Source organism: Saccostrea echinata, unplaced genomic scaffold (genome assembly GCF_033153115.1).
Source record: "Saccostrea echinata isolate AGI-Se365-2 ecotype Australia unplaced genomic scaffold, CSIRO_AGI_Sech_v1 ptg000029l, whole genome shotgun sequence".
NCBI classification, from domain to species: domain Eukaryota; kingdom Metazoa; phylum Mollusca; class Bivalvia; order Ostreida; family Ostreidae; genus Saccostrea; species Saccostrea echinata.
The window spans coordinates 7,769,953-7,792,526 of NW_026889778.1; the positions used below are offsets into that span (position 1 = coordinate 7,769,953).

At 33.5% G+C, this 22,574-nt stretch overlaps 2 protein-coding genes and 1 non-coding gene across 5 annotated transcripts; 1 reads left to right on the forward strand and 2 right to left on the reverse strand.

Annotated features, from left to right (window-relative positions):
• Positions 1-173: 173 nt before the first annotated feature.
• Positions 174-13,048, reverse strand: LOC133195547 (universal stress protein in QAH/OAS sulfhydrylase 3'region-like). Of its 2 annotated transcripts, none has more exons than XM_061331421.1 (4): positions 12,726-13,048; positions 8,184-8,279; positions 7,631-7,737; positions 174-596 (listed from the first exon to the last, which is right to left on the reverse strand). In XM_061331421.1, the coding sequence occupies exons 1-4, from the start codon at positions 12,808-12,810 to the stop codon at positions 396-398; spliced, it is 489 nt and encodes a 162-aa protein (XP_061187405.1). In that variant the 5' UTR covers positions 12,811-13,048; the 3' UTR covers positions 174-395. The 2 variants fall into 2 exon arrangements, with proteins under 2 accessions (XP_061187405.1, XP_061187406.1); XM_061331422.1 differs by having other exon boundaries at positions 8,199-8,279; positions 12,726-13,045.
• A 1,957-nt stretch (positions 13,049-15,005) lies between these two features.
• Positions 15,006-15,094, reverse strand: Trnay-gua (transfer RNA tyrosine (anticodon GUA)). The gene is given in 2 exon segments: positions 15,006-15,041; positions 15,058-15,094. It is a non-coding gene; the product is annotated as a tRNA-Tyr (tRNA).
• A 189-nt stretch (positions 15,095-15,283) lies between these two features.
• Positions 15,284-20,804, forward strand: LOC133194438 (peroxisome assembly protein 26-like). 2 transcript variants are annotated; one of them, XM_061330395.1, is made up of 6 exons: positions 15,284-15,494; positions 17,731-17,871; positions 18,512-18,731; positions 18,871-18,973; positions 19,872-20,009; positions 20,258-20,804. In XM_061330395.1, the coding sequence occupies exons 1-6, from the start codon at positions 15,304-15,306 to the stop codon at positions 20,311-20,313; spliced, it is 849 nt and encodes a 282-aa protein (XP_061186379.1). In that variant the 5' UTR covers positions 15,284-15,303; the 3' UTR covers positions 20,314-20,804. The 2 variants fall into 2 exon arrangements, with proteins under 2 accessions (XP_061186379.1, XP_061186380.1); XM_061330396.1 differs by having other exon boundaries at positions 20,271-20,804.
• Positions 20,805-22,574: the final 1,770 nt, after the last annotated feature.

The window sequence follows — 22,574 nt, forward strand, 5'->3', positions numbered from 1 at the left end:
TATCTGAACATGTTCAACAAAAAGGTTTTCTAAGCCTTAAAAGTTACAATTTCACTAGAGTTTAAAAAAAATTATTTCAATACGCTGAGATTTTTTTCTTTTTACCAGAAAGTGCCAGATCAATTGCAATAAGACATGTGTATTTAAAGTTTTATGTAGAGTTATTCATTAAGTTGCATCTTATCAACTTTATTCAGAATGTTTAAGATGTAGAATATGCGAAGTCAACATAAATATTTGTATAAAAAAGGCCTTACAAAAAATAGGAAACATAAACGAACAAATAACAAAAAGAGGCAGTTCAGAATACCCATAATTTAAAACTTTTGCGGACAAAGTCTTGTGAACACATTCCTAATGCGAATCAGCTTTCACGCGTAAAATATCAGCCGTTGTCAGTTCTCTTTTCTGCATACAAGAACAGGAACGGGAGAATGATGCATGACGTAATCACTAACACTGCCCAGAAACGTTCTGCGCAGCTTGCTCTGTCCTCTACTTCCGGTGATGATCAGCGACGCATTCACTTCTTTTGCAATATTGAGTATTCCTTCTCCTGGTTTTTCTGCGTGAGTGCTTTTAACTGTGCCTTCCAGCTACAAATACAAAATTATTAAAGAAATACATGAAATGCCTTAATATATAGAAAAAAAGGTATGAACAAATATATACTTCTTTGCAAATGGCACGAAGTGTTCATGCAAACTCCCATAACAGGCTAAAGAATAACAGGACTGGTGCATTTACATCGCAGAGGGAAGATTTAACAGACAAAGTCCTGTTTTAGTCTAACTACCAATTTCGATAAAAGTGATCTGTTATAGCGACACTTGATTAAATTGCCTGCTAGATTTTGGTGTACGATTTCGTCATTAAGCCCTTTTCTTTAACAAATAGAAACTTTGATCAATACTTTGCCAACAAAAGGAGCAGTGTTCCCAGTACTCTGTTATTTTGTAAGAATGGGACTGATCGCGTAAACAAGGATAGAAGATAATATCAATAATCATAATAAAGTAAATACTGGGCTGCGCAGTTTGAATAATTTAGTAATCAAATCATAGAATTACGCCAGTAATAAAACAATGTTTTACAATAAATTTATACCGCATAGGTCTGTCCTTCTAAAGAACTTTTGGATTTTACTTTTTCTTATCAAAGAATATACACTTGACTTTCTTTGTAACTTTCATGTTTTTATAGGCGGTTGGTTTCAGGATGGTGTGTTTTGTGTGAACATTTCCTATGTCTGTCTAAATAACTTATTAAGAATAAAAGTCGAAAATAGCTGAAATTAGCAGCTTTAAATATAGAAATATTGAAGGGAAAATCTAGAGAAAACAAGTTTGGCCGGGTTTCTGTTTTCTCTATATATATTCCGTGCAATTCCAGGACACCTCTACATTTTTCATAGTTAGAAATCATAAATTCCATTGCTTTTGATAATATGTGCTAAATATCAGATTTTGTTCACTGCGTGTTTTAAGTGGCATGTGCAAATCGGCAGACGATAGAAGGAACTCAATCATTTTTAAAGCTAGATCTTACCCGACATCGGCTGTAAAAATGTTTATTGTCATCTCCCGAGGGAGATGACACATTAAGTTTGAAACCCGGAAGTGAAATTCTAGTGTAAGCTGCCATTGATAAGCTGGTTGGTCTGGCAAATGTCATCTAATAATGATGCGATTTCTAAATATAGAGATATAAAGAGAACTTCTTGAAGAACGAGAGATCTGTCTTACGATTATTTAAACCAAATGGACCATCTTAAAGAAAAACTAGACATGACCCAATAAGAGCAAGAGATGTAAGATCGCTTGGGGGTGATGGGTCTTCAAAATACGCGTCACATGTAGTCATATTGCGTAACCGATGGTCGTCAGCGCGCGGGTATCGAAATACTAAACATGGCATATTGAATATCAACCAAGGCGTGGGTCAAAGAATTTACAGAATAAAGAAATCTCAGCTACGTTACGGAAGGCATGAGTTTACATCTGTGATGCACCGTATGGGATGTTTCATTGTGACGTCGTTAAAAATTTAACAAGCGACAAAAATATATTTAACCACATGATGATGCGTAAATAACAACTTGCGTTCATTTATTTTATCAATTATTTATAAAAGCTTGTAAAATCACAACATTTGATAGCAATACTGCATGCCGAGCTAAAAGAAGCAAATCTTGTGTCATAAATGAAGTCACTAGCCTTGACTTGACGCAGTGCAAGAGATCCAGAGGGGTGGATCCATTGGTTTATTAATTACAAAAATGCTTAAATAAATACAAAACCATCGCCAATGTTTAAATTTAATCAATAAAATTAAAAGGAAATAATTTGTTTAAAACTATAATGTCGATTATTAATTTATCTCTAGTGCTACGGAGCTGCACAAAGTCCGAGAATGTAAAAAATATCGCTAACACGATAAGTGTATACCTGATTAATCTCAAAAGTGCAAGGGCATAGACTAGACTGTTTGAGCTGAAATATGGAATATCAATTGCTTATATCATGTATATTTTGAAAAGAGCTGGGAGCTGATTCCAGTCGGCATAACATTATTTTTGTTCATGACAGAATTTAAGCGAAGTGGGAATTTTGAGATATTATACGCGTTTTCAGCAAAGTAACGAATATTTCCGAAACATCTCAAACTAGCTTCCAGCACTTTTCGGGAAGTCAATGTTAATCTTTTTTTAATTTGTATCAATTTTTTCTCCAAAAACATGCGTATGCCCTTGCACTAGCCTCATTTTTTAACATTCAGCTGAACAATTCTATTTTTATACCAGTCACGTGACACACAGCTGATACATGCCCATGTAACTGGTACTGAGTAAGCCACAAACCTATCCATTATGGATATCTATATTACCTTTCATACATGTTTAAAGTTACTTTGTTACAAAGATTTCTAAAAATAATACCTATTAAGAATGTACTAAGATTGCATTTTCCATTACCTTCCTTAACAAAGCTGAGATCATAGTGAAAACATATACATAAATACTAGCATTAAATTAATTAATACATTTTGAATGGTTTGAATGAATGACGAGAAGCTTTACTTTTCTTTAATGTGTTCTTTAGTCATCGATAACTTACTGCCGTATGTGTGATAGAGTGATATTTTAATTTATTTTATTAAGTGAATATTATATAGTTCAGTGACTTGATATTCACGTATACATAATGTATATATATTTTATTTTTAGCATCGCGCAGCATTTCGTTTTCGCGGAGTTTTGCGCGCACCATTAATAAAATATTACAACTTCATTTGGTTTTAATCTTTACTTATGTTCTAGAAGTTCTTACTTATCCTGAGGGTATATAATGTTATTGGTCAGTTTTAATAACCAAGCTTGCGATTGGCTAGGGACGTTTTCCCGCCGATCTCTTTGTGTATCGGTCAGACATCTATAGACCATTGAGAAAGTGAGTTGAGTATTTTTGGTCATCATTATATACAATATTAATTTTGAGACAAGACCTCGGGACAGAGACTGTAAGTTGACTTCTATTTCTTTTATCTATACTAATTCTTATTCTATACTTTCCGATAATTCATCGTCTTTGATTTTTAATGTAATTTTATGAATATATACTGAGTTCAACTTTATCATTATTAAATGAAACTAAAGTATAAATTCTTTGAGTATGTAACTGAAATATCAATTATGCAGAAGTGTATATAGAATATAATTATTGTTTAATAGGAGTCTATATATCAAGACCCGTTATTTTATCGGGTGGTCCATTGTTTGAGCCCTGATCCACAATCAGGTATACCTATTATTATTTTCTATTTATTGTGTATATATTATTGTAAATAGATTTGTGAACTATTCATTTGATTGTAATAGTTCTATTTGTAATAGTATACACCTATTTACTGGCTATGAGGACAATAGCAAATTTATCGTTCCCCAAGACAGCAACTATTTCCCGAGGCGCAGCCGAGGGAAATAGTTGCTGTCGAGGGGGACGATAAACTTGCTATTGTCCGAATAGTCAGTAAATAGGTGTTTTATTATACCGAAGCAGTTTTTACTTGTGTTACGTCACAATCTGGATAAAAGCAGAAGAGTTCCGAGATGAAAAGCGAGGGAAACAGAATGCTGCCGGTGAATAGTTTAATGACTATTTCACCATGGGCAAATAGCACAAAAACTATTCCACGGTAGGAGCTGTTCGGAAAAAATAGCATGTTTATTCGTCATATTTTTATATAGAAAAAATTCACTGAGGTATAATAATTCGATTTATATTCTCGTTTTCAATACCTTGATGTAAGGGAAATAACTCTTACTTCTCCATGTATTTATTTCAATGCTCAGTATAACTTTTATGATCTATCATTATAAAGTAATTCATGCCTAAATTCATGAATATCATTATAAATGTAATATGTTTGTTTGTTTTCTAAATACTTATAATTTGTTATTGATATTTTTAGGGTTTTATTGATGTTTTTATTTATTCAACATTCAACATGACGATATAAAATAAAAAAGATCGAACCTTAGACGCAGGAGTTCTTTAATACCATAAGAAAACCCTGTTACATATGTAAAATAAAATAGAACTTATTCAGCAAATGTATTTCGGAGAAAAGAGATTTTAGAACTTAAAGTCAAAATTTAAGCAGAGACAAAAATGTTTCTGGTTTAAGTAACTGTACACATTGGAATAAAGATTAAAAAAACATATTGTATTTTCACAGATGTCTGAACTTTTCTTTCTTTTTTTTAACCCTGATAAAACTTTGAGAAAAAGACGCAGCTCAGATTTTTTCAAGGACTTTTAATCAAAGCACCTGCTAACATTTTCTTTATATGCAATTTTAAATTGCATTGTTGATTATGGGGGAAAAGTCATGAAATTATTCCTCCTATTCTTGAAATAAAGCCAAAATTACTATTTTAAATGTTTGTTTCCTGAAACAGCTTAAAAATCAGGGTCGGTAGATTAAGACTCTTTTTCAGTTTGATACTTAATTTTAGACGATAGCGAGTAATAAAATTTATTTACCTCTGTTAGAATGCACGAGGACGTTTTTTCTTTGGATGAGCTACATGTTTTAAAAGTAGGCTATATGTGTATTGCAAGAAAAGTATATTGATGACCTTTTTCACTTTCCTATGCTATTTTTCCAGTATCTTGTACACGAACATGTACTTATATAGAGCGTTAAAACTTCATCTGGGTAGCAGAAGGTGGTGGGGCAGGAATGGTTCATTTTTCCCTTGATATTCCATGTGGCTCGATGGCCACTTAGCTACGAGGCTAAGAATAAGGAAAATCTTTGGAAATCAACTGAGGGCCGGACTAATTTAAGCTAACACTTGAAAACTTGGCGGCTGCTGTCAGAGTAAGCTGTGGTTACAATTTTTCTACAGATATTGTAGTAATAAAATGAATAAAGTATATTTTCACACAGGTTAAATAATACAGGCACGTAAGGATCGCCCCACCCACTTTTTTCCCAAACATAACCTTTTAATGTTCATTGAAAGGCCACTTGCCCCCCCCCCCCCCCCAATTTTTGTTACACAAATCGTCCAATTGGAATTTTTAAACAAAATGTGTTGAACAAGTTTTGATCTCCCCTTACCCCTCCACCAAATAGGATTTTCGAGTTTTGACACCCCATATTTCCCTTGTAAAAGATTTTTCAGCAATTTGTCATTTTTTTTTCTGTCTGCCCCCCCCCCCCCACCCCTTTTCCCCTTTTTTTCAAAAACGATACGACTAGTAATAGCTGAGGGTAAAAATGTTACATTCTACTGTTTATTCTCTGACATTAATGAAACCAAAGAGATGACATTTCAGGCTTTCTGGAAAGCCATACTTGCACAAAACACACCATCCTGAAACCGAGCGCCCATGGGCTTTTTTTTTTTTTTGCACCTCCCCCTTTTCAAAACGATACAACTGCCAGTGAAATGCACAGCATTATATGTTAGTATTCGTCAGCTGGGTGTGACGCGTAAAATTGGAATACTGAAAGCGCACGCTATAAAAGTTGCAATATCATTAATACTGGAATGAATTGTAAAATAGATATTTCATTTCGATATGACATGAATAAAAAGTAAAGCAACAAACAATTTATTCAGCTTCTTTATCATGAATTTATCTTTTCCAATATCAATAACATGATTAAATTTGATATCGACTTCTTAAATCACTCCACACGAAATAGAGACACGCTACTCTCGCTGATAAAATAGCATTAACCGTAATAAAATCAGCAAATAGCTACCACGGGGTGAATACGCAGATATCAACCAGAATTTGCCTTCTGGTTAACGTCATTCAAAGCTTTGTAATCAATGGCGACAAGAATTGGTTCTATATATTATATTTTTCTGTTTAGAAATCATTCTATCATTGTTTCAGTTATGTTTACTTTAATTTACTCCGATACTCTAGTATAATATTAATTAACGCTGCTCTCTCTCTCTCTCTCTCTCTCTCTCTCTCAAATACATGAATTTAATTAAAAAATATATTTAAAAAAAAGCAAAACAAAACAAAAAATCAAAACAAACAAACTTACAAAAAGGAAAAAAACAAAACAACAACAAAATTAAAAAACAAACTAAAGACAATTTGATGTACATGTACATATCAATTTCTATTGAGCCATAATCCCTGCACCAGGGTTTTCAAATGTATCAATTTCCATTGCAACGTGATCCCTGCATGCACCATGTCTAAGCGACAGTCTGTGATTATACGTCCCCTACACCGGTGAAACTGGAGGGGACTAAAGGTTTCCTCTGAGTCTGTCCGTCCGTCCGTCTGTCTGTCTGTCGGACTGTCCCACTTTGTTTTCCGCAATTTTTTCCTAAACACTTGCAGATATTGAGGTGATTTTTGATATGTGAGTGTATTTTGATGAGTTACAGATCAAGTTTGCATTTCGTTCCGCTTCATTAATTTTTTAGGGAATTTCAATTTTTTAGGGTTTTCTGCATTTTCCCCCCTAAACGCTTGCAGATATTGAGCTGATTTTTGTTTGCATTTCCTTCCACTTCAATGATTTTTGACGAAATTATGACATTTTCAATTTTTTAAGGGAACCAGATTACACTTGCCGGTAGGGGACTAGCATTGTTAATGCAATACTCTCGGAATGCTCGTTTATTTACTTTTCTTTCTAATACAGTATCATTAAAAATTCTTAAAATCATTACCATCAGTAACGTTGTATATTAGCTATAGATGTCTATCCTAGGACCATGATTCTCATTAAAGAATTATTACCGACTGTTTTTGAATGCGCTTGTAGTCTTTTCAGTTTATTTAATTAATCTTCTCGAGCTTAAGGTTTTAATCTTCATTATTCTTCAAATTATATCAATGTTGTCGGAAGTTTTAAGGTACTTAATGATTTTTTCGATTACTTTCTTCTGTTTGTTTCTATGAAGAAAGGTCTTTCAATTTTATCATCTTTATGCCAGAAAATCGAACACGCTACCAAGTATTCGTGTATTTAATGATCATAATTAGACTGTCGTGATATCGATAAGTCTTCACTTCGTCAGTCTGGAAAGTTAAGCAGCCTTTTTTGTAAAAAGCTTTAATTAGTTAAATCTATAAATTCTCACCTTCATTTGTCGGAGATATTTAGCGAACTCTATTAATTCCCCTTGTATTCTCTTGACTTCTTTCTGTACGAGGTCTTTAAACACTTCCGGGTCCATGTTAAATGGCGCTTAATAAAACAAAGATGTGATAGATATACATTTTTCTTGATGAGAGATGAACATCAATTACATTCTTTAAAAGTATCAAGATCAGCTTATACCTACACATCGACACGTTTAGGAGGAAAAAATATAAAAAGTTTCACAAGGAAAACAGATTACTTTGCCAAGCTGTATCTCCTTTTTTCGTAGATTTATAAGTTTTCGCCCTGAAATTTCCCTAAATCGTTATCTATCTCAGATATATTTTATAAGGTTTGAAAACAATTGCACATTTCTGTAGATCTCTTTGACAACAAATCCACAAAATTGCCATTCATGAAAATAAAAGTTGACATTTAAGTCGAACACTACCACAAGACGAGACACGTGATATTCATACGTCACAACAACAACAAGTGACACTGAATAAAGTGACATACGTATATAACGTACCTGTGGTTGTGTGTTATACCTGATAGTACTTTACCTTGCTGTATGACGTCACTGACCTCGACACTGTACACAAGAAATACATGATCACCGGGCATGTGCAGCTTCTCGGCATAAACTACAAAATTAAAATATAATATGAGTTATACCTTATGTGCATGTATTATTATAAAGATTTCTAAAAATCTCGAAGTTGATGTCTACACATTATACATTTATTGCATGATAGTGAGGGAAATATGAAGATTTCTTCAGCCAAGAAATATCATATTCCCCGAGAGGAATATGATATTTCTTGGCTGAATAAATCTTCATGTTTCCCGAACATTCATGCAATGAATTGTTTATTATACCGAAACAAGCAAAAACTTTGAAATAAACATAAACTTTCAAATTCGGCACCGCTCTCAAATCCACTTTCATTTTTAACGTAAAGTTACTGAAACCCTTGACACATCACTAATCATCAATTTTGTGACGTAAACCAGGTTATTGTGACGTCTGCTACTCTCGGGACTTTTCTTTCAACGAACGATAACTATTGCGGGAAAATGCACTAGGTATCCGAAGAGGGGGAATATGATGAAAAGCATGCCGACGACTGTGAAATATGAAGTTTTATGGCCAGATTACGTGATAATCTAGAACCAATCAGATAACGCGTTGTGTAGAATAATTAAAATGAGGTATAATAAATGATGATATCAACCTTATAGCATTCTCTTAATATCTTTAACAGTGCTACCTAAAACTTTAGACACCTCCTCCCCCCTTCTAGATTGCTCAAGATTTTGCTCCATAATATCTAGTGTTTCCACATCCTCTGCCTCAGTTATGACCCATTTTCATGGTATTTTATATTTGATAGTTCGATACCCAAAAAGTACCCGCAATGTCTCACTATGAAAGCTACACCAAACACATGGAAAGCTGAGTGAGAAACCCATAATGATATTCTGCCTAACAGAGAATTAAGCATTTTTCAGTACTTTCAGTACTTTTGATTCCGAACTACTCAGCATATGCATTCCTAGTCACGAAATGCGCGTGCTGTATACTAGTAATTAAGTGATTTGGCAAGTTTGTTTGATTTAGCAATAGTAATACTATCATAATTGGCAATCATATAAGTAAGGGTCACACATAAAGATCAGTCCATTGAGGAGGGGCGTGAAATGGTATTTTTATGAACAGCCTTTATCAATGATAGTTTATTAACTTGATAGTTTATTAAAGTCAAGAGACATACATTTCATAGACAATATTTAAAATCATATATTTTAATACATATAATGATGATATTAACTTCCAACATGTACAATACATATAATATTTTCAACCATTTATAAATTTGTTAAATATACTGTTCTCTATATTATCTATAAATGCACAGATTCCCAGACACTACAAAAAGTTAGATAATGTCTGTTTGTTTGTTTGTTTACTAGGAAGAAGTGGCTGTGGTCCAGTCCACTTTATGAACTGATCCTATATCTCTGACCTTCGTCACTTTATAAACTCCCAGCTAGGTGTAAGTATTACGTATAGTACACACCAGATGTATTAATTTAATGTTCATTCTCTCAGGTTTTCTGTACATCCTGGGGATTTGGTAAAATCAGCTTGTCGTTAGAACCATTAAGTATAAGGGGCTTATTTTTATCTTCTTGGTGAGATTGAAATCGTTCTCTGTTAACGTTCTTCATCTTCGGAATAGCTGTCAGAGCAGACCCCTTTCTTGTGTATTTTACTACGTATTATGATATTGAATTCGCTGAAACTGCATGATGCTGACGTGCAGATTTTTTTTTTGATTTTTTTTTTTTGAGAACCAATGCAAAGAAAAACAGACATGCATTCGGTATGCTTTCTATGAACCAAATCTTGCGCAACTGCTGTCGATGTTTGTTTGTCAAACATAATGCAAGACTTTTTTATTTATTTTTTGGAGGGATGGTTTTGGATTAGGGATAAGACAGAAAATTATGTTGTCTTTTAATTAGCTTCACGAAATAAGAGCTCATGAGATAATAACACTTCCAAATTAAACCTTTAACATTTTTGTTCAAGGTTAGAGCTCAGCTGCATGCTGGTTTCCTGAGGATACCACAATATTAGTTTTATTTTCATATTCTTACTATCTATTCTACCTCCAATAATCGCCATAAAAATAACATTAAGTCCCGGGGATGTTTTCTCTTTAAAGTCAACCTCTATTACTCAGATAAGCAGATCGACTTTGTGATAAGGAAAACTTGTCTTTTTTAACGGTGTGCAGAGGTAGACTCTATAGATACACAGCAGCTGATGGATATATAGTACCGACATTTGCATTTCCTGGTTTCTTCAGGAGAGGGAGAGAGAGAGAGGCTTGGTTGAATTAAGATTAAGCAGTGTATATTGAATTTTTAAGTATTATCTAGAATATTATTTAATTCTGATAATTTCAGAATAAGAAGGCATTATCAGTTTTTTAATACAATTCACGGATATACATCCTATAAAATTTGATCGATTTATTGTTTAATTAACATTTGAACTATGCACATCTCGCGTTTCATAGATAAAAAGCAATTCAAGCTATCGTCAGAGTCTTAAATTCAAATTATGGTTGCTCTAGATCTATTCAAGTCATCCTTGAAATTAAATGGGAATACATTTATCCTTAATACAGTGAAGCAATATCCATTATTCATAGAACTGAAAGTCTAAGCCCAAGCTTTGCGAATGTCATGGGAACTGATTTCAACTCGTCTTAGACAAACATGAATTGAGAATCCATTAAATTGCGTGAAGTAGTGAAATTCTTATGTAGGAATATAAAAATAGGAATTTTTCCCTTTCAATCAGTACATTTTATGAAAAACCGTTACCAAGAATTAAGAACATAATACCCAGAATTTATTATATTTATGCAAGAATTCTGAGGTGCTTTCCTGGGGTTGAATGTCATCGTCAGTTCCCGCTGAAGAATAAACACTTTTTCCATTTATTCGATTTTTTAAGACAAAATTCCTTGGTTTCCCAACTTTCGAGATTTATGAATAGTATAGTGGCATCTACCTTGACGTCATGCGATTTTATGATGCTATTGTGAAGGAATTGTCGAAGATTTTGCGAGCATTGTTTTCATTCTCAAATTTAAATATTGCTAGTGATATATGATTTTATTATTTGTATAAGCATAATGTTCATAAAACTCGCTTATCTGCAGACTGTAAAAATATGTATGTTTCGAATGTTCATTCACTATCTACGAAGTGTTCCTGTCTATTAAAAAAAAAAAATTAGAAAGATTGTAAAGCAAAAAAGAATGTGAATAAAAAATAGAAAGATTGTAAGGCAAAAAAGAATCTAAATCATGCAGTGATTTGAACCATGAAAGAATTTGAAAATATGTTTTAGTTTTTTAAGAATTTCGTTTTTAGCTGAGTACTTTAACTCTCTACCATAAAAACAAGATAAATAACCCTCTAGAGTCGGAGAGGTAGAGAGGATATCAGATGTGTGGCTATAATCTTCATCTGGTGTCAATCATTACACATTGTTGCTGTACATACTTTGTATATATTTATAAGAGAATGTACACATTCTGTGATTAAGTAACCACGTTCACTTTGCTCAAGGTGCGCGAACAATACACAGAAAAAGAATGTTGAATCAGACATCAGTTAGGAATTGGCATATTTATTGATTTTTTTCGTTCTTCCTTCTTTAAACTGTCCTAATTTACGTGGAATGAAATTTAGTGCATACGAGTCGCCAATTCCTCAAATCGTCTCAGCTAACTCCACTTTCTTTTTGATGGTTTATAGCAACTCGTTAAATTCAAACAAACAAAAGTAGAATAACAAACAATTTTAAGGAAAGAACTCTCGGAATTCCTTTTTTTTTCAAAAAAAGATAAGAAATGGTATTCCGTACGTCAGTATATGTATCTTTCCATCATAAGATCGCTCCAAAGACAAGCACCACAAAAGTTAGGTTTGCTGTCGCTTTTATACATGAAATATTAGCTCTGATGTTTAGTGTCATGGTTTTTTTGCGAAATGCATTAGGATTAATTTAAGAACAAGCATTGTTGCACTGCGGGGAATTTCATAATGGGTTATTGATGTTTCTGTCGCCTAGCTGTTTATCGCTTTGTTGATTGCTAAGATCTTTCACAGATATATGATTATTACACATTACATGCAATGTAACTCTATAATGAAGGGGGAGTCGAGAGAGGAAGAGAGTATTTTCTAACGTAACACATTGTATGTATGCATCCTCTCATTCTTCCCAGAAGCTTTAATCCCACAATGAAACAACATTCGACGTCCAGAGCATTAAAATGTGAGAGACGAGGGATTCAGTTAAAGGGGAGGTGGGAGGGGGTGTTCTCCTCCTCGTTACTATATATACTTTATATATATGTCTGCTAAACACTAACATAATGCAGACTTTTTTACTTGAACCTATTTCTGCTGTTACAGTGCAGATCGTATAATACTAACATCGACAATCGTAACAACAGAATTATTCATATATCTCTATAAATATATCAACAAAAAGTACTCACATTTCAGCGCATGTTTAGCGTGATCGCTCCCATCAAAGGCTATAACAACATTCTTAGGTAACCTGGTTTCTGGAACCTCGGCCATTTTTTTTATATCCTTTTCTGCAAAAAATAATCACAAGTTCACTTAAAGAGATACATTCATGTAAAGATTGTCCAAGCCCTAGTATCTTTGCAGATTTGTGTCTGAAGCCAAGAGCCACTGGTCCTATACGTGCAGTAAGGCTGGAAGGCGGATAGGAACTGCCATATTCTGGGAGATCCTGGCGATCGATAACAAAAGTATACACATTATTGTCCCTCCCCGACACCCCATCACCGCCCTATAGTTTCGATTATCGATTACGTGTCCGCGATAAAGGATTGTCCTCTCGTATATTATTGCAACCTATCGTGATGCATTACTGATATAAACAGACATTGACATATTATCTCAGAATACACGATTCAATGATAGATATTCTCAGGAATTGCCTAAATATATATTTATCAAAAAAAAAAAAAAAAAAAAAAAAAGAGGGAAAAAAACAAGGATTAGCAAGTTCTGGAGCACATGCCTCAGTTGTCATTATAACAGATTTTTGGTCAGTAACCCGGAGGTAGCTGGTTCAAGCCTTGTTGTGGCCACTTGATGCTATGTGTTGTGTCCTAACTCACAGACAAGGTAGGCACTTTATCTGCATTGCCTAAGTCCGCAGCTTCAATGGGTATACCAGCTTACGCTGAGGGTTAGCCTGCGTTGGACTGGGGGAGTATGACTCGCATCCGCTTTGCACCACAGAAACCGGGTATAAGCACCGGCCTTACCTTGTGGCTAGAGAAGGATTTAACCTAACTTTTAAAGCTACCTTTTAGCTGAAAAATTCTTGCTTTAGATCAAACTGAATCTGCATATTTTTTAAGTGCGTTAGCTGGGGCTCTTTTGCAAGATAGGTAATGTTTTAAGCCGACAGTGGTGATTAAGGTTATACGGATTCTGGTAGGGACTTGTGCATGCTTAGGTATTTCTCTAATTGCCACTTCATTCTACGAATAAATATTTATAACTTTAATATCGACAAATTAGAATCCTGTAACTGGGCGATGGCGGCATGTAAACACAATTACCGATTGGCCTCTCAGGATATAGGACTTAATTACATTTAGGAAGATGTTTCTAAATAGTTCTTATTATAAGTGAGGAAAATATGGTAGAAGGGGTACTGAGCCAAGAGCACCTTCTCTCTCGCCTCTATAACGAAGCTGCATCTTTTTAATTCATTGCCAGTGTAAAATAGCTTGAGGAAATTGCCAGGCGTTCTCTGACGATGCACTCCGTGCAATACGGTAGATAACAAAGATCAAGGTTGTACCTGATATAGAACAGCGGGGATCATGCCCCTTCACTGTGTGTGAACGCGGAGGGGGAGGGGGGGGGTACATGTCTTCTTTGCCAATTATTATTTAATCAAACTAACATCATAAAAAACCCTTCCTAAAAAAATCAAATTTAAAATTGTTGCTTAATAACATATTCGGCGAAATAGGGTTTCAGCTTCTTTTTTTTTCCACAATTATGATGTATAGTACATTAAATATTGTTTTCTCTATAGCTGGGATAAAAGCCTACCCCTACTGGGTGTACCGTCCCCTATTTGTCATGTAAACATTACAATATGTTCGTGTGCGTTTGTATAAATGAAATGTTGAAGGATGAAATGCTACGCAGTAATTTAATTAGTAAAATTGATAAGTAAGAGATCTTACTTAAAGACGCTTAAAATGCTTTTATTTCATACTGCACAAAATTAAGTATGATCGATGTTTAAATTATGCTAAACTGTGTCAGGCGAAAGGAAACTGGAACAATGGAAAGATGGTAATCAGAAAATGTGAATTCAGTCATTTGTTAAATTACTTCTCATTCTATTTAAAAATGTCATGACTGAATTAAATTTTCCCAAGAAAAAAAAGGAAGAAGAAAATTCAACATAAGGAAGTAAAAATTTATAGTAGATAAAAATTTCGGAATTCCATTGCAAATCAAATTTTCAAGATTTCTTGCATAATTCTGCCGATAGTTTTCATGTATCTGACTAAAGTAAATTGGAGAAATTCGTGCGTAGATTCCTATTTTGCTCTACGCACAGGAGCTTTCTTCCGAAAGTGTAAAAAATGTTAATCTGAAAAAATTCATAGGCTTTTACATTCGATAGTCCATGTGCTCGTTGTTTTGGAAAAGAAAAAAAACACGGTAGAAAAAAAAAAAAAAAAAAAAAAAAAAAAAAAAAAAAAGTTCCATCCCGCGAGGCGGATTTGAACCACCGACCTAAGGATTACAACTCATTAACCGCTACAGTCCTCCGCTCTACCAACTGAGCTATCACGGGATATGTTTTACCTGAATTAATGTAGTATATAAACAGAAATAATAGCATTCTACTTTATAACATGTTTTTATTATTATAATTATTAAACTTAATCTCAAGAAATTTTTAAATATACGTTCAGTTAAAATAAAACAATCATTATAATCATGATAATACAGTCATTTGACCTCGGGCTCATCAAAAGTCAAGCTTAGTCACATGATCAAAACATGGCCTCCATGGAAGTCCCTCATCCAAAAGAAAATTATCAGACAGGATTATTAGCAGATCAGGCGACCCTCAAGCAATATTTAGACAATGCAACAGCTGCTTTACTATTCAAAAACTTTGATGCATGTATTGAAAACTGTGAAAACGGACTGAGTCGAGTAAAATTATGCTCGGAACTGGAGAATTTCAGGTAACAACTAACAGACTAACATTAAGCATAAACCATAAACATAAAGAGTGGAACGACTTGACTTTACCGGTCCCCAGAAAAACGCGCTAAAATATATTATTATACCTCTATTAAGAATACTCAAATTTGATTGGCTTGTTAGAAGGCTTTTAAACTCAATAATGACTCCAAAAAGTACCTTTTACAGCAATAATGACCTAGGAATCATTGCACGTGGGGTATAATGACCGGTCAATAAAATTAATGACCGCTTAAAATGACCTGTTACTCCAAATTCCATTCAAATTAAAAAAAAATATGCATACAGTAATGATTGTACATTACAAAAATTGCCGTTATAAAAATATGTATAGTATTTTTAGGATACGGAACACGATTGGCCTTTAGATGCGTCATAACATTTATCGTTTTCATTGAAATTAACTTTCGTTACAATACAATGTCAAATTCAACGAACGCAGACTCGGCTCTCTTGTACACTTAAAGTTTACACCAGATTGTCATTGTAGTCGGGAATGGTATCTGTGAATTTATAAAAATGCAATGTTACTGACAATCACAGAGTGTTTTAATAAATCGGCGGTGCAAAAACTTACAAGACTAGCAGCCGAAAAGTAAACAACTTCACTAGCGAATCCCGATCCCGATGGAACACTGATAACAGTTCGTAGGTCTTATACATGTAATTGATTATTTTAGTAATTAAGCTTACAAAAATTGCCTTAACTTATATCGGTATAATAAAACAATTGATTACCCCTTATGAGTTCAATATGGTAAAATAAGGACCCTCGACCTGGCCCACTCGCTGACCTGACCTGACCTCGGCCGCTACGCGGCCTCGGTCAGGTCAGGTCACCTCGTGGGCCAGGTCTCGGGTCCTTATTTTACCATGTTGACCGCATAAGGGGTAATTAATTGTATAGTGTCGCCGTAGGCGACTTCAATATATATGAGATCGCGTGAGCGATCGAAAAAAATTTAAAATATGAGGTTTTAAGCCTTTTTGACCCCAAAATCGAATTCTACGGTTAAAAGTTTAGTTTAAAACTTCGTTTTTAAACGAAGTTTTTAACCTCGTTCTCTGAAAAAAGTAATAACTATTGTTTAATCAGTGAAAAGGAGACACAAAATAATTGTGAACGGAGCGCGTGCGGCGCATGCTTAGTGCCGTTTCTTTTGTACTTAGCCATTTTTTTTTTCATGTAAACAAACCAACGAGATGTCGTTGAAGCTGAATTAAGATCTTGCAAAAAATACAGATGCAACTGAATTTCTTAATTACTCTAAAAGAACAAGACACTAACCCTAATCTCTCAGATGGTATGCGAGGACTAACCCAAATCTCCCAGGCGGATGCTAGACTAACCCATGTGCGAGGACTAACCCTAATCAGTTGAAAACTTATGGAAGGACTAACCCTAATCTTTCAGGTGGGTGCAAGACTAACCTTAACCAGTCGAAAAATGTGCAAAACCAACCCTAATCAGTTGAGTGACGTAAGTCTTACGTCATAGTGCAATGAGCACGCGGATCTTGCGGATCTGGGGACCGGTAAAGTAAAGTCTACCCTAAAGAGTAAACTGTAAACGATACGATAGAGTGCATTAAACAAAACCAGAGAACTATATACTAACTCTAAGTAAATACAAGTAGGTCCCTGACAAAACAGATTTCTACTGATTAAACAATGTGTATGAAAAAGTTAAGGAGATTTTGTATTTACCTTTATCTTTATGCATTTGGCATCAATTGTACTTTATCTTAGAGTAATGATTAAAATTATAACTGTCACCCTCACGATATTTGAATGACTGTTGATTGTCCATCTTGAGAGATCAGGGCTGCATTCGACCACGCAGACCCATTTTTCACTATGGATAAGCTTCAAAGTTCAAACAGGTCAACATATTGAAAGAATTTCAAATTGGATAATATTACAAGTACTTGTCTGTAGCTTAACAGAATTAATATGGCTAACCTAAAACCGGTTACCTATAATTACAACAGAGTACTCATGGTATTATAGATACATGTATGTATAGATGCATTATTTGTCCAGCATATACAAGATATAATTATGACAAAATATTTAAAGAAAACCTTTGTCTTTTCGATTCAGTAATGTTTAATTGATGAAGAATTATGTTTGAGACATTATTGTATAAATAGATTTCTAAAGAACAGAACTTTGCTGATTTAACATTTTTGATTTTATATATTTTTATTTTGCTAGTGCTAAGGAGTATATAGAGCGACTTTGCGTTCTGGCTGTGCAGGCTCACGCTGAGAGAAACACCTGGCAGGAAGTGCTGCCGTTTGTTCAGAAAGTTTACAGTGACATCGAACACTCCCCAGCCGCAGTATTACAGCTGTGGTAGGTAATTACTAGTTCAGGATGATTTTATAATGTACCTCAAGCATTTAAACTGCAATAGGTAGTATACATGTTCAGAAAGTTTACAGGGACATCAAACACTCCCTGGCAACAGTGTTACAGCTGTGGTAGGTAATAACTACTAGTTCAGGATGATATTATAATACATCCTCAAGTATTTAAGTTGCAAGAGGTAGTATACATACCATGTCTGCCCCCCTCTTTTTTTTTTATCTTGATTTACAGTAAGAAATACCGTATGTATTTCAAAAGCACAAAAATAGGTCATCTATATTTTTACTAAGATAGGATGTGAATTTATCTAATTTGCTAATAAAAAAGCAAAGTTTAGAACTCAAATAAGTTCCCTTTTAGACTAGAGTGATAAATGTGTTTAATACCCTGAATTTTTTGTCTTGATTTATTGAAAGTGATGTTTAAAGTATCTGTTAGGCACAAAAAATACATTGGTCATCTGCATTGTTTTCCCCAAGTTACCAGGTAAAAACATATAGGTACATGTACCTCCCTCACACTTTACTAGTTCAAGCCTTTACGTATCTTGGATTTCAAAACTAAATATCAAACTGTCATTTTAAATAATTATGTAAAAAATTGAGTTAGATGATTTTGTTTGTAGTTTACTGCTGTATGCCAGACTTCAAGATTACCCACAATGCCAGGCTCTTGCCAACATTTGGCTCCGTAACCAAGAAAACTACACAGATCCTGAGTACCCACATATTGTTGATATTTATGTGCAGCATGCTATGTTTCCACGGAAACTTCACAGTCTAGTCCCAGCATTCTTGGATACCTGTCATGGGTTGACTGCTTCTCAAAAACAACAAATGATGCAGGTACCAACAATCTGATTTTTGCTTAATTTTTTATCTTGCTTGATTTTCATACCTTTTGATCATAATGACGTCATAATTCATAAATTTAAACCTTAAGAGATCGTTGTCATTATAAAATGTGAAGTTTCTGTTTAAATAGCATTATGCCACTTCCATTGAAAATGAATTGAAGAGTGTCAATGAAGAAAATGCAAAAGGTACAACATCAGCTGATAAAAATGTTGTCAGAGAAGATGATAATGGTAAGTAATACAACTATTTCAATTAATTAAAAAAAATTAAGAAATTGTTTTTGGAGAATTCATAACCTTGGACCGAAGCAGCATGGCATCAGGTATAAAATAATTTTGAATTAATGAGGTTTGATTGTATATAATACAATTAAGGAATGTTTTCAAGTTCTGTGTGAATTACTGGTGTGTAAATCACACAGACTTGTCATATAGGCATATTTCATGAAGCACGCTAACGCTTTATGAGAAAAAAATGCCTATGTGCAAGTCTGTGTGATTTACACACCAATAATTCACACAGAACTTAAAAACATTCCTTATATTTACATTTTACATGTTTAAAAGCACCAAACATATACTCAAGGTTTGAATTTCTCAATGCCTTATATGCGTTATATTTTTATTAACGTCTCTATATCCTTATTGTGACATTCAGTTTAGCGCAAGTTTCTCCATATATATTTCTACGTGTGAGTATACATGTATTCCATAGTTTCTAAAGTAGTAAAACACAGCAAATGTAAATGTACTGAAATACAGGGATTGCAAATGACACATAACAAATTAAGAATATAAGATTCTAATTAAACTTGCCAATTTATGCTGCATTCAACCTGATCATTGCTTTTGAACAATAATTTTGAAGTACTTGTATAAGTAAAATTCTGTTACCTTTTGACAGAATAAAGTTTGTGCCTATCAGAACTTTAAGCTTGTAAAAACAAGGAAATATCTAGCTGCAAAACTTATAGAGGGTTATTTTTTTTCTTCAATTTCATTAAATTAATGCATGTTACATATTCATTAGAATTTTACTAAATATTTTTTGACAGTGATGTCCCTTATATATAATTATATAAGGTGTATAGACAAGTACAAGCAGTAAATATAAAGATTGTGTTAACAGGTGAGCCAGAAGGAGTATGGGCCTACATCAAGAGACTGAGCGCCCTGTTGTTCCAGAGAATTAAGCCCTACAGTCTGTCTGCCATTATTTCAGTCGCTGTCATTCTCCTGGCCTTCCTCTCCCTCAGATTTAACAAAGGTATAAAAACATACAGAGTTTCTAGTGTAAACACAATTTAACATTATATACATTAATAGACATTATTAAAAATGTAAATTATCTTGATAAAAATGATGTCAAAAAGTCAAAAATGTACATGTACATATCTATAAAGTAGATATATATGTTAATATGTATATATATATATCAAAATTACAGATAATATGTATCTATATATCAATATCCCTATATTACAGATAATTACGTTTCTATATAATTTATTTTAGGCCCTTTTTCTAGGATTCAGAGTGCAGTCCTATTGTTGTGGCAACGATTAGTCTGAACAAGCTGAGAGAGGAGTTAACAAAATGGTTTCCTTTTTAGGAGATGAATTTGGTGAAATGAGATGTAAGAATTAAAATGTAACAAAAGAATGACAGAAAATTACCGAGAAAAAAAATGTAAAAAAAAAAAAAAAACTGCTGAAAAATATTGAAGGATATGTGAAAGAATTTAGGAGGGTCAAATGAAAACTGAAGGATTTGTGATATTTTGTCATTTCCCGAAACTTGTAAATTCCCCCAGTTGTGGAGTCTGAATCAAGTAGGTAGTTGCCAGGAAATATAAAAAAAGAAGCATTAATGTCAATAAAAAATGTGAATACATGTATAACTATTCAGTTAAACATAACAGTTAAATATTATTATGAGTTGTACAGTTCAACGGCAATGTCAGTGGAACAAGAAGGGAAGACAGAATTTATCTAGAAATGGGAAATATATAATATATGTAATGAACTAACTCTATAAATGTGCAATAAATCCCTGCTTTTTATCTTTGTTGTTTTAATTTTATGAAAAAGGGTAGATGTCATCACGTGTTCACTGTTCATCGTAAATGGAAACCAGCATTTGGCTGCAAAATTTCGAATCTCCTTTGATTTTGAAGAGCTTTTTATTGAATTGGTTTTCACAATTCTTGGCTTATCAGCTGCTAATGCAGACAAATCATGAAAGAGCATTAGATGCATATTCCGTTAAGTCTCGGGAGTAAAAGTAATGCAGCTGTCATCTCTAAATCTTGTCATTGGAAGCACTTGAGTGTAACCAAACTTCATATACTGATACATACTCAACTGCAAAAACATTTTTTGACCTTGACCTTTCCTTTGACCTTGACCTCACTTGTCTTAAATTAGTCTTTAGCTTAGTTTTAAAGAAACCCTTCAAGATAGTGTAACCAAACTTCATATACTGATACATACTGATGTAAGCTTTTCAAATGCATCAACATTTTTTGACCTTGACCTTTCCTTTGAGTTTGACCTCATGTTTTCTTAAGTTCGTGTTTAGCTCAGTTTTAAAGAAACCACTCAAGATATAATCAAACCTTGTGCTGATTCATGTACATACTGAAGTAAGCTATTCAACTGCATAAACATTTTTTGACTTTGACCTTTCCTTTGACCTTCAGCTTACTTTTCTTAAATTAGTGTTTAGCTCAAGTTTAAATAAATCATTCAAGATATTTTTATCAAACTTTGTATGCTGATACGTATTACACTGTAGTGAGAGCTATTCAACTGCTTCAAAAACTTTTGACTTTGAACTTCCCTGTGACCTTGACCTCACTTTTCTTTAGTTTGCTTTTTGCTTAGTTTTATACAAACCATTTAAGAAATTTTTATGTAACCTTATGCACTTACGCACATAATTTGGCGAGAATTTATCATCTATATCTGTGAGAATTTATCATCTATATCCAATTTTTAGATTTCAATTTTAAAGAAACTATTCAAGATATTCTCATCAAACCTTATACACTAATACAAATTTTCATGTTGCATTACTAATATACCCGCAGCGGGGCATTCATGTCCTTTGGACATATTTCTAGTTTAGACAGGGCTCGATGTTGGGATATGGCCAGAGTATAGTTTTAGGATAAAAGGAAGCAAAAATTTAGTTACATGATCCTCTAGATCACAGACAGTGTCTTTGTTATGAATTTCATTTACTATATACTTATACTTTTTAATGATGACTTTTGCTTTATTAACTTGAGAAGAAAAGAGTACAATTAAGAGACTTAACTGTTAATTATCCGGGTATGGCAGATTATTATTTAATATTCTTCTGTTTTCAAATTATGTGATCAGATTACAATATATTTACGTTCACCGAATATTTTCTCCTTTATTTCTTATGAAAATTGTTTCCCGTTAATCAATTGATTAACGCTAAACTAGTTAGAACCGGTTTCTTTATGAAAGATTTCTGAAGTGGGATCTTCTATCAATACAGATCGATATTGCAATATTTTACGTACTCTCACCCGATTTAAACAGATATAAATATAAACAATTAAATGTCTGTCTTTGTTTGTTAATACGTGGATTAACGGTTGCAATATTGCAGAAAAAAGTAATTTTTTTCTTTTTTAGCAATGTCGCAACCTTTAATCCCTGTATTAACAAAAAACAAAAATTGTTCAAACAAAAGAGTGCCAAAAGAATTCTGCTGATAAGAATGAAAAAAACCATCTATTATGCATTGTAGACCTATGATTGAAGTGTTATAATTCACATTAAAATAACAAGGTCTA

Excerpts from the sequence above, each read along its gene's own strand:
- LOC133195547 (XM_061331421.1), bottom strand. The coding sequence starts at position 12,810 with ATGGCCGAGGTTCCAGAAACCAGGTTACCTAAGAATGTTGTTATAGCC. Across the intron at positions 8,280-12,725 it reads CGCTAAACATGCGCTGAAAT|TTTATGCCGAGAAGCTGCAC; the intron begins GTGAGTACTTTT and ends TTAATTTTGTAG. Across the intron at positions 7,738-8,183 it reads GCAAGGTAAAGTACTATCAG|CGCCATTTAACATGGACCCG; the intron begins GTATAACACACA and ends TGTTTTATTAAG.
- LOC133194438 (XM_061330395.1), top strand. The coding sequence starts at position 15,304 with ATGGCCTCCATGGAAGTCCCTCATCCAAAAGAAAATTATCAGACAGGA. Across the intron at positions 17,872-18,511 it reads GCCGCAGTATTACAGCTGTG|TTTACTGCTGTATGCCAGAC; the intron begins GTAGGTAATTAC and ends TTTTGTTTGTAG. Across the intron at positions 18,732-18,870 it reads AAAAACAACAAATGATGCAG|CATTATGCCACTTCCATTGA; the intron begins GTACCAACAATC and ends CTGTTTAAATAG.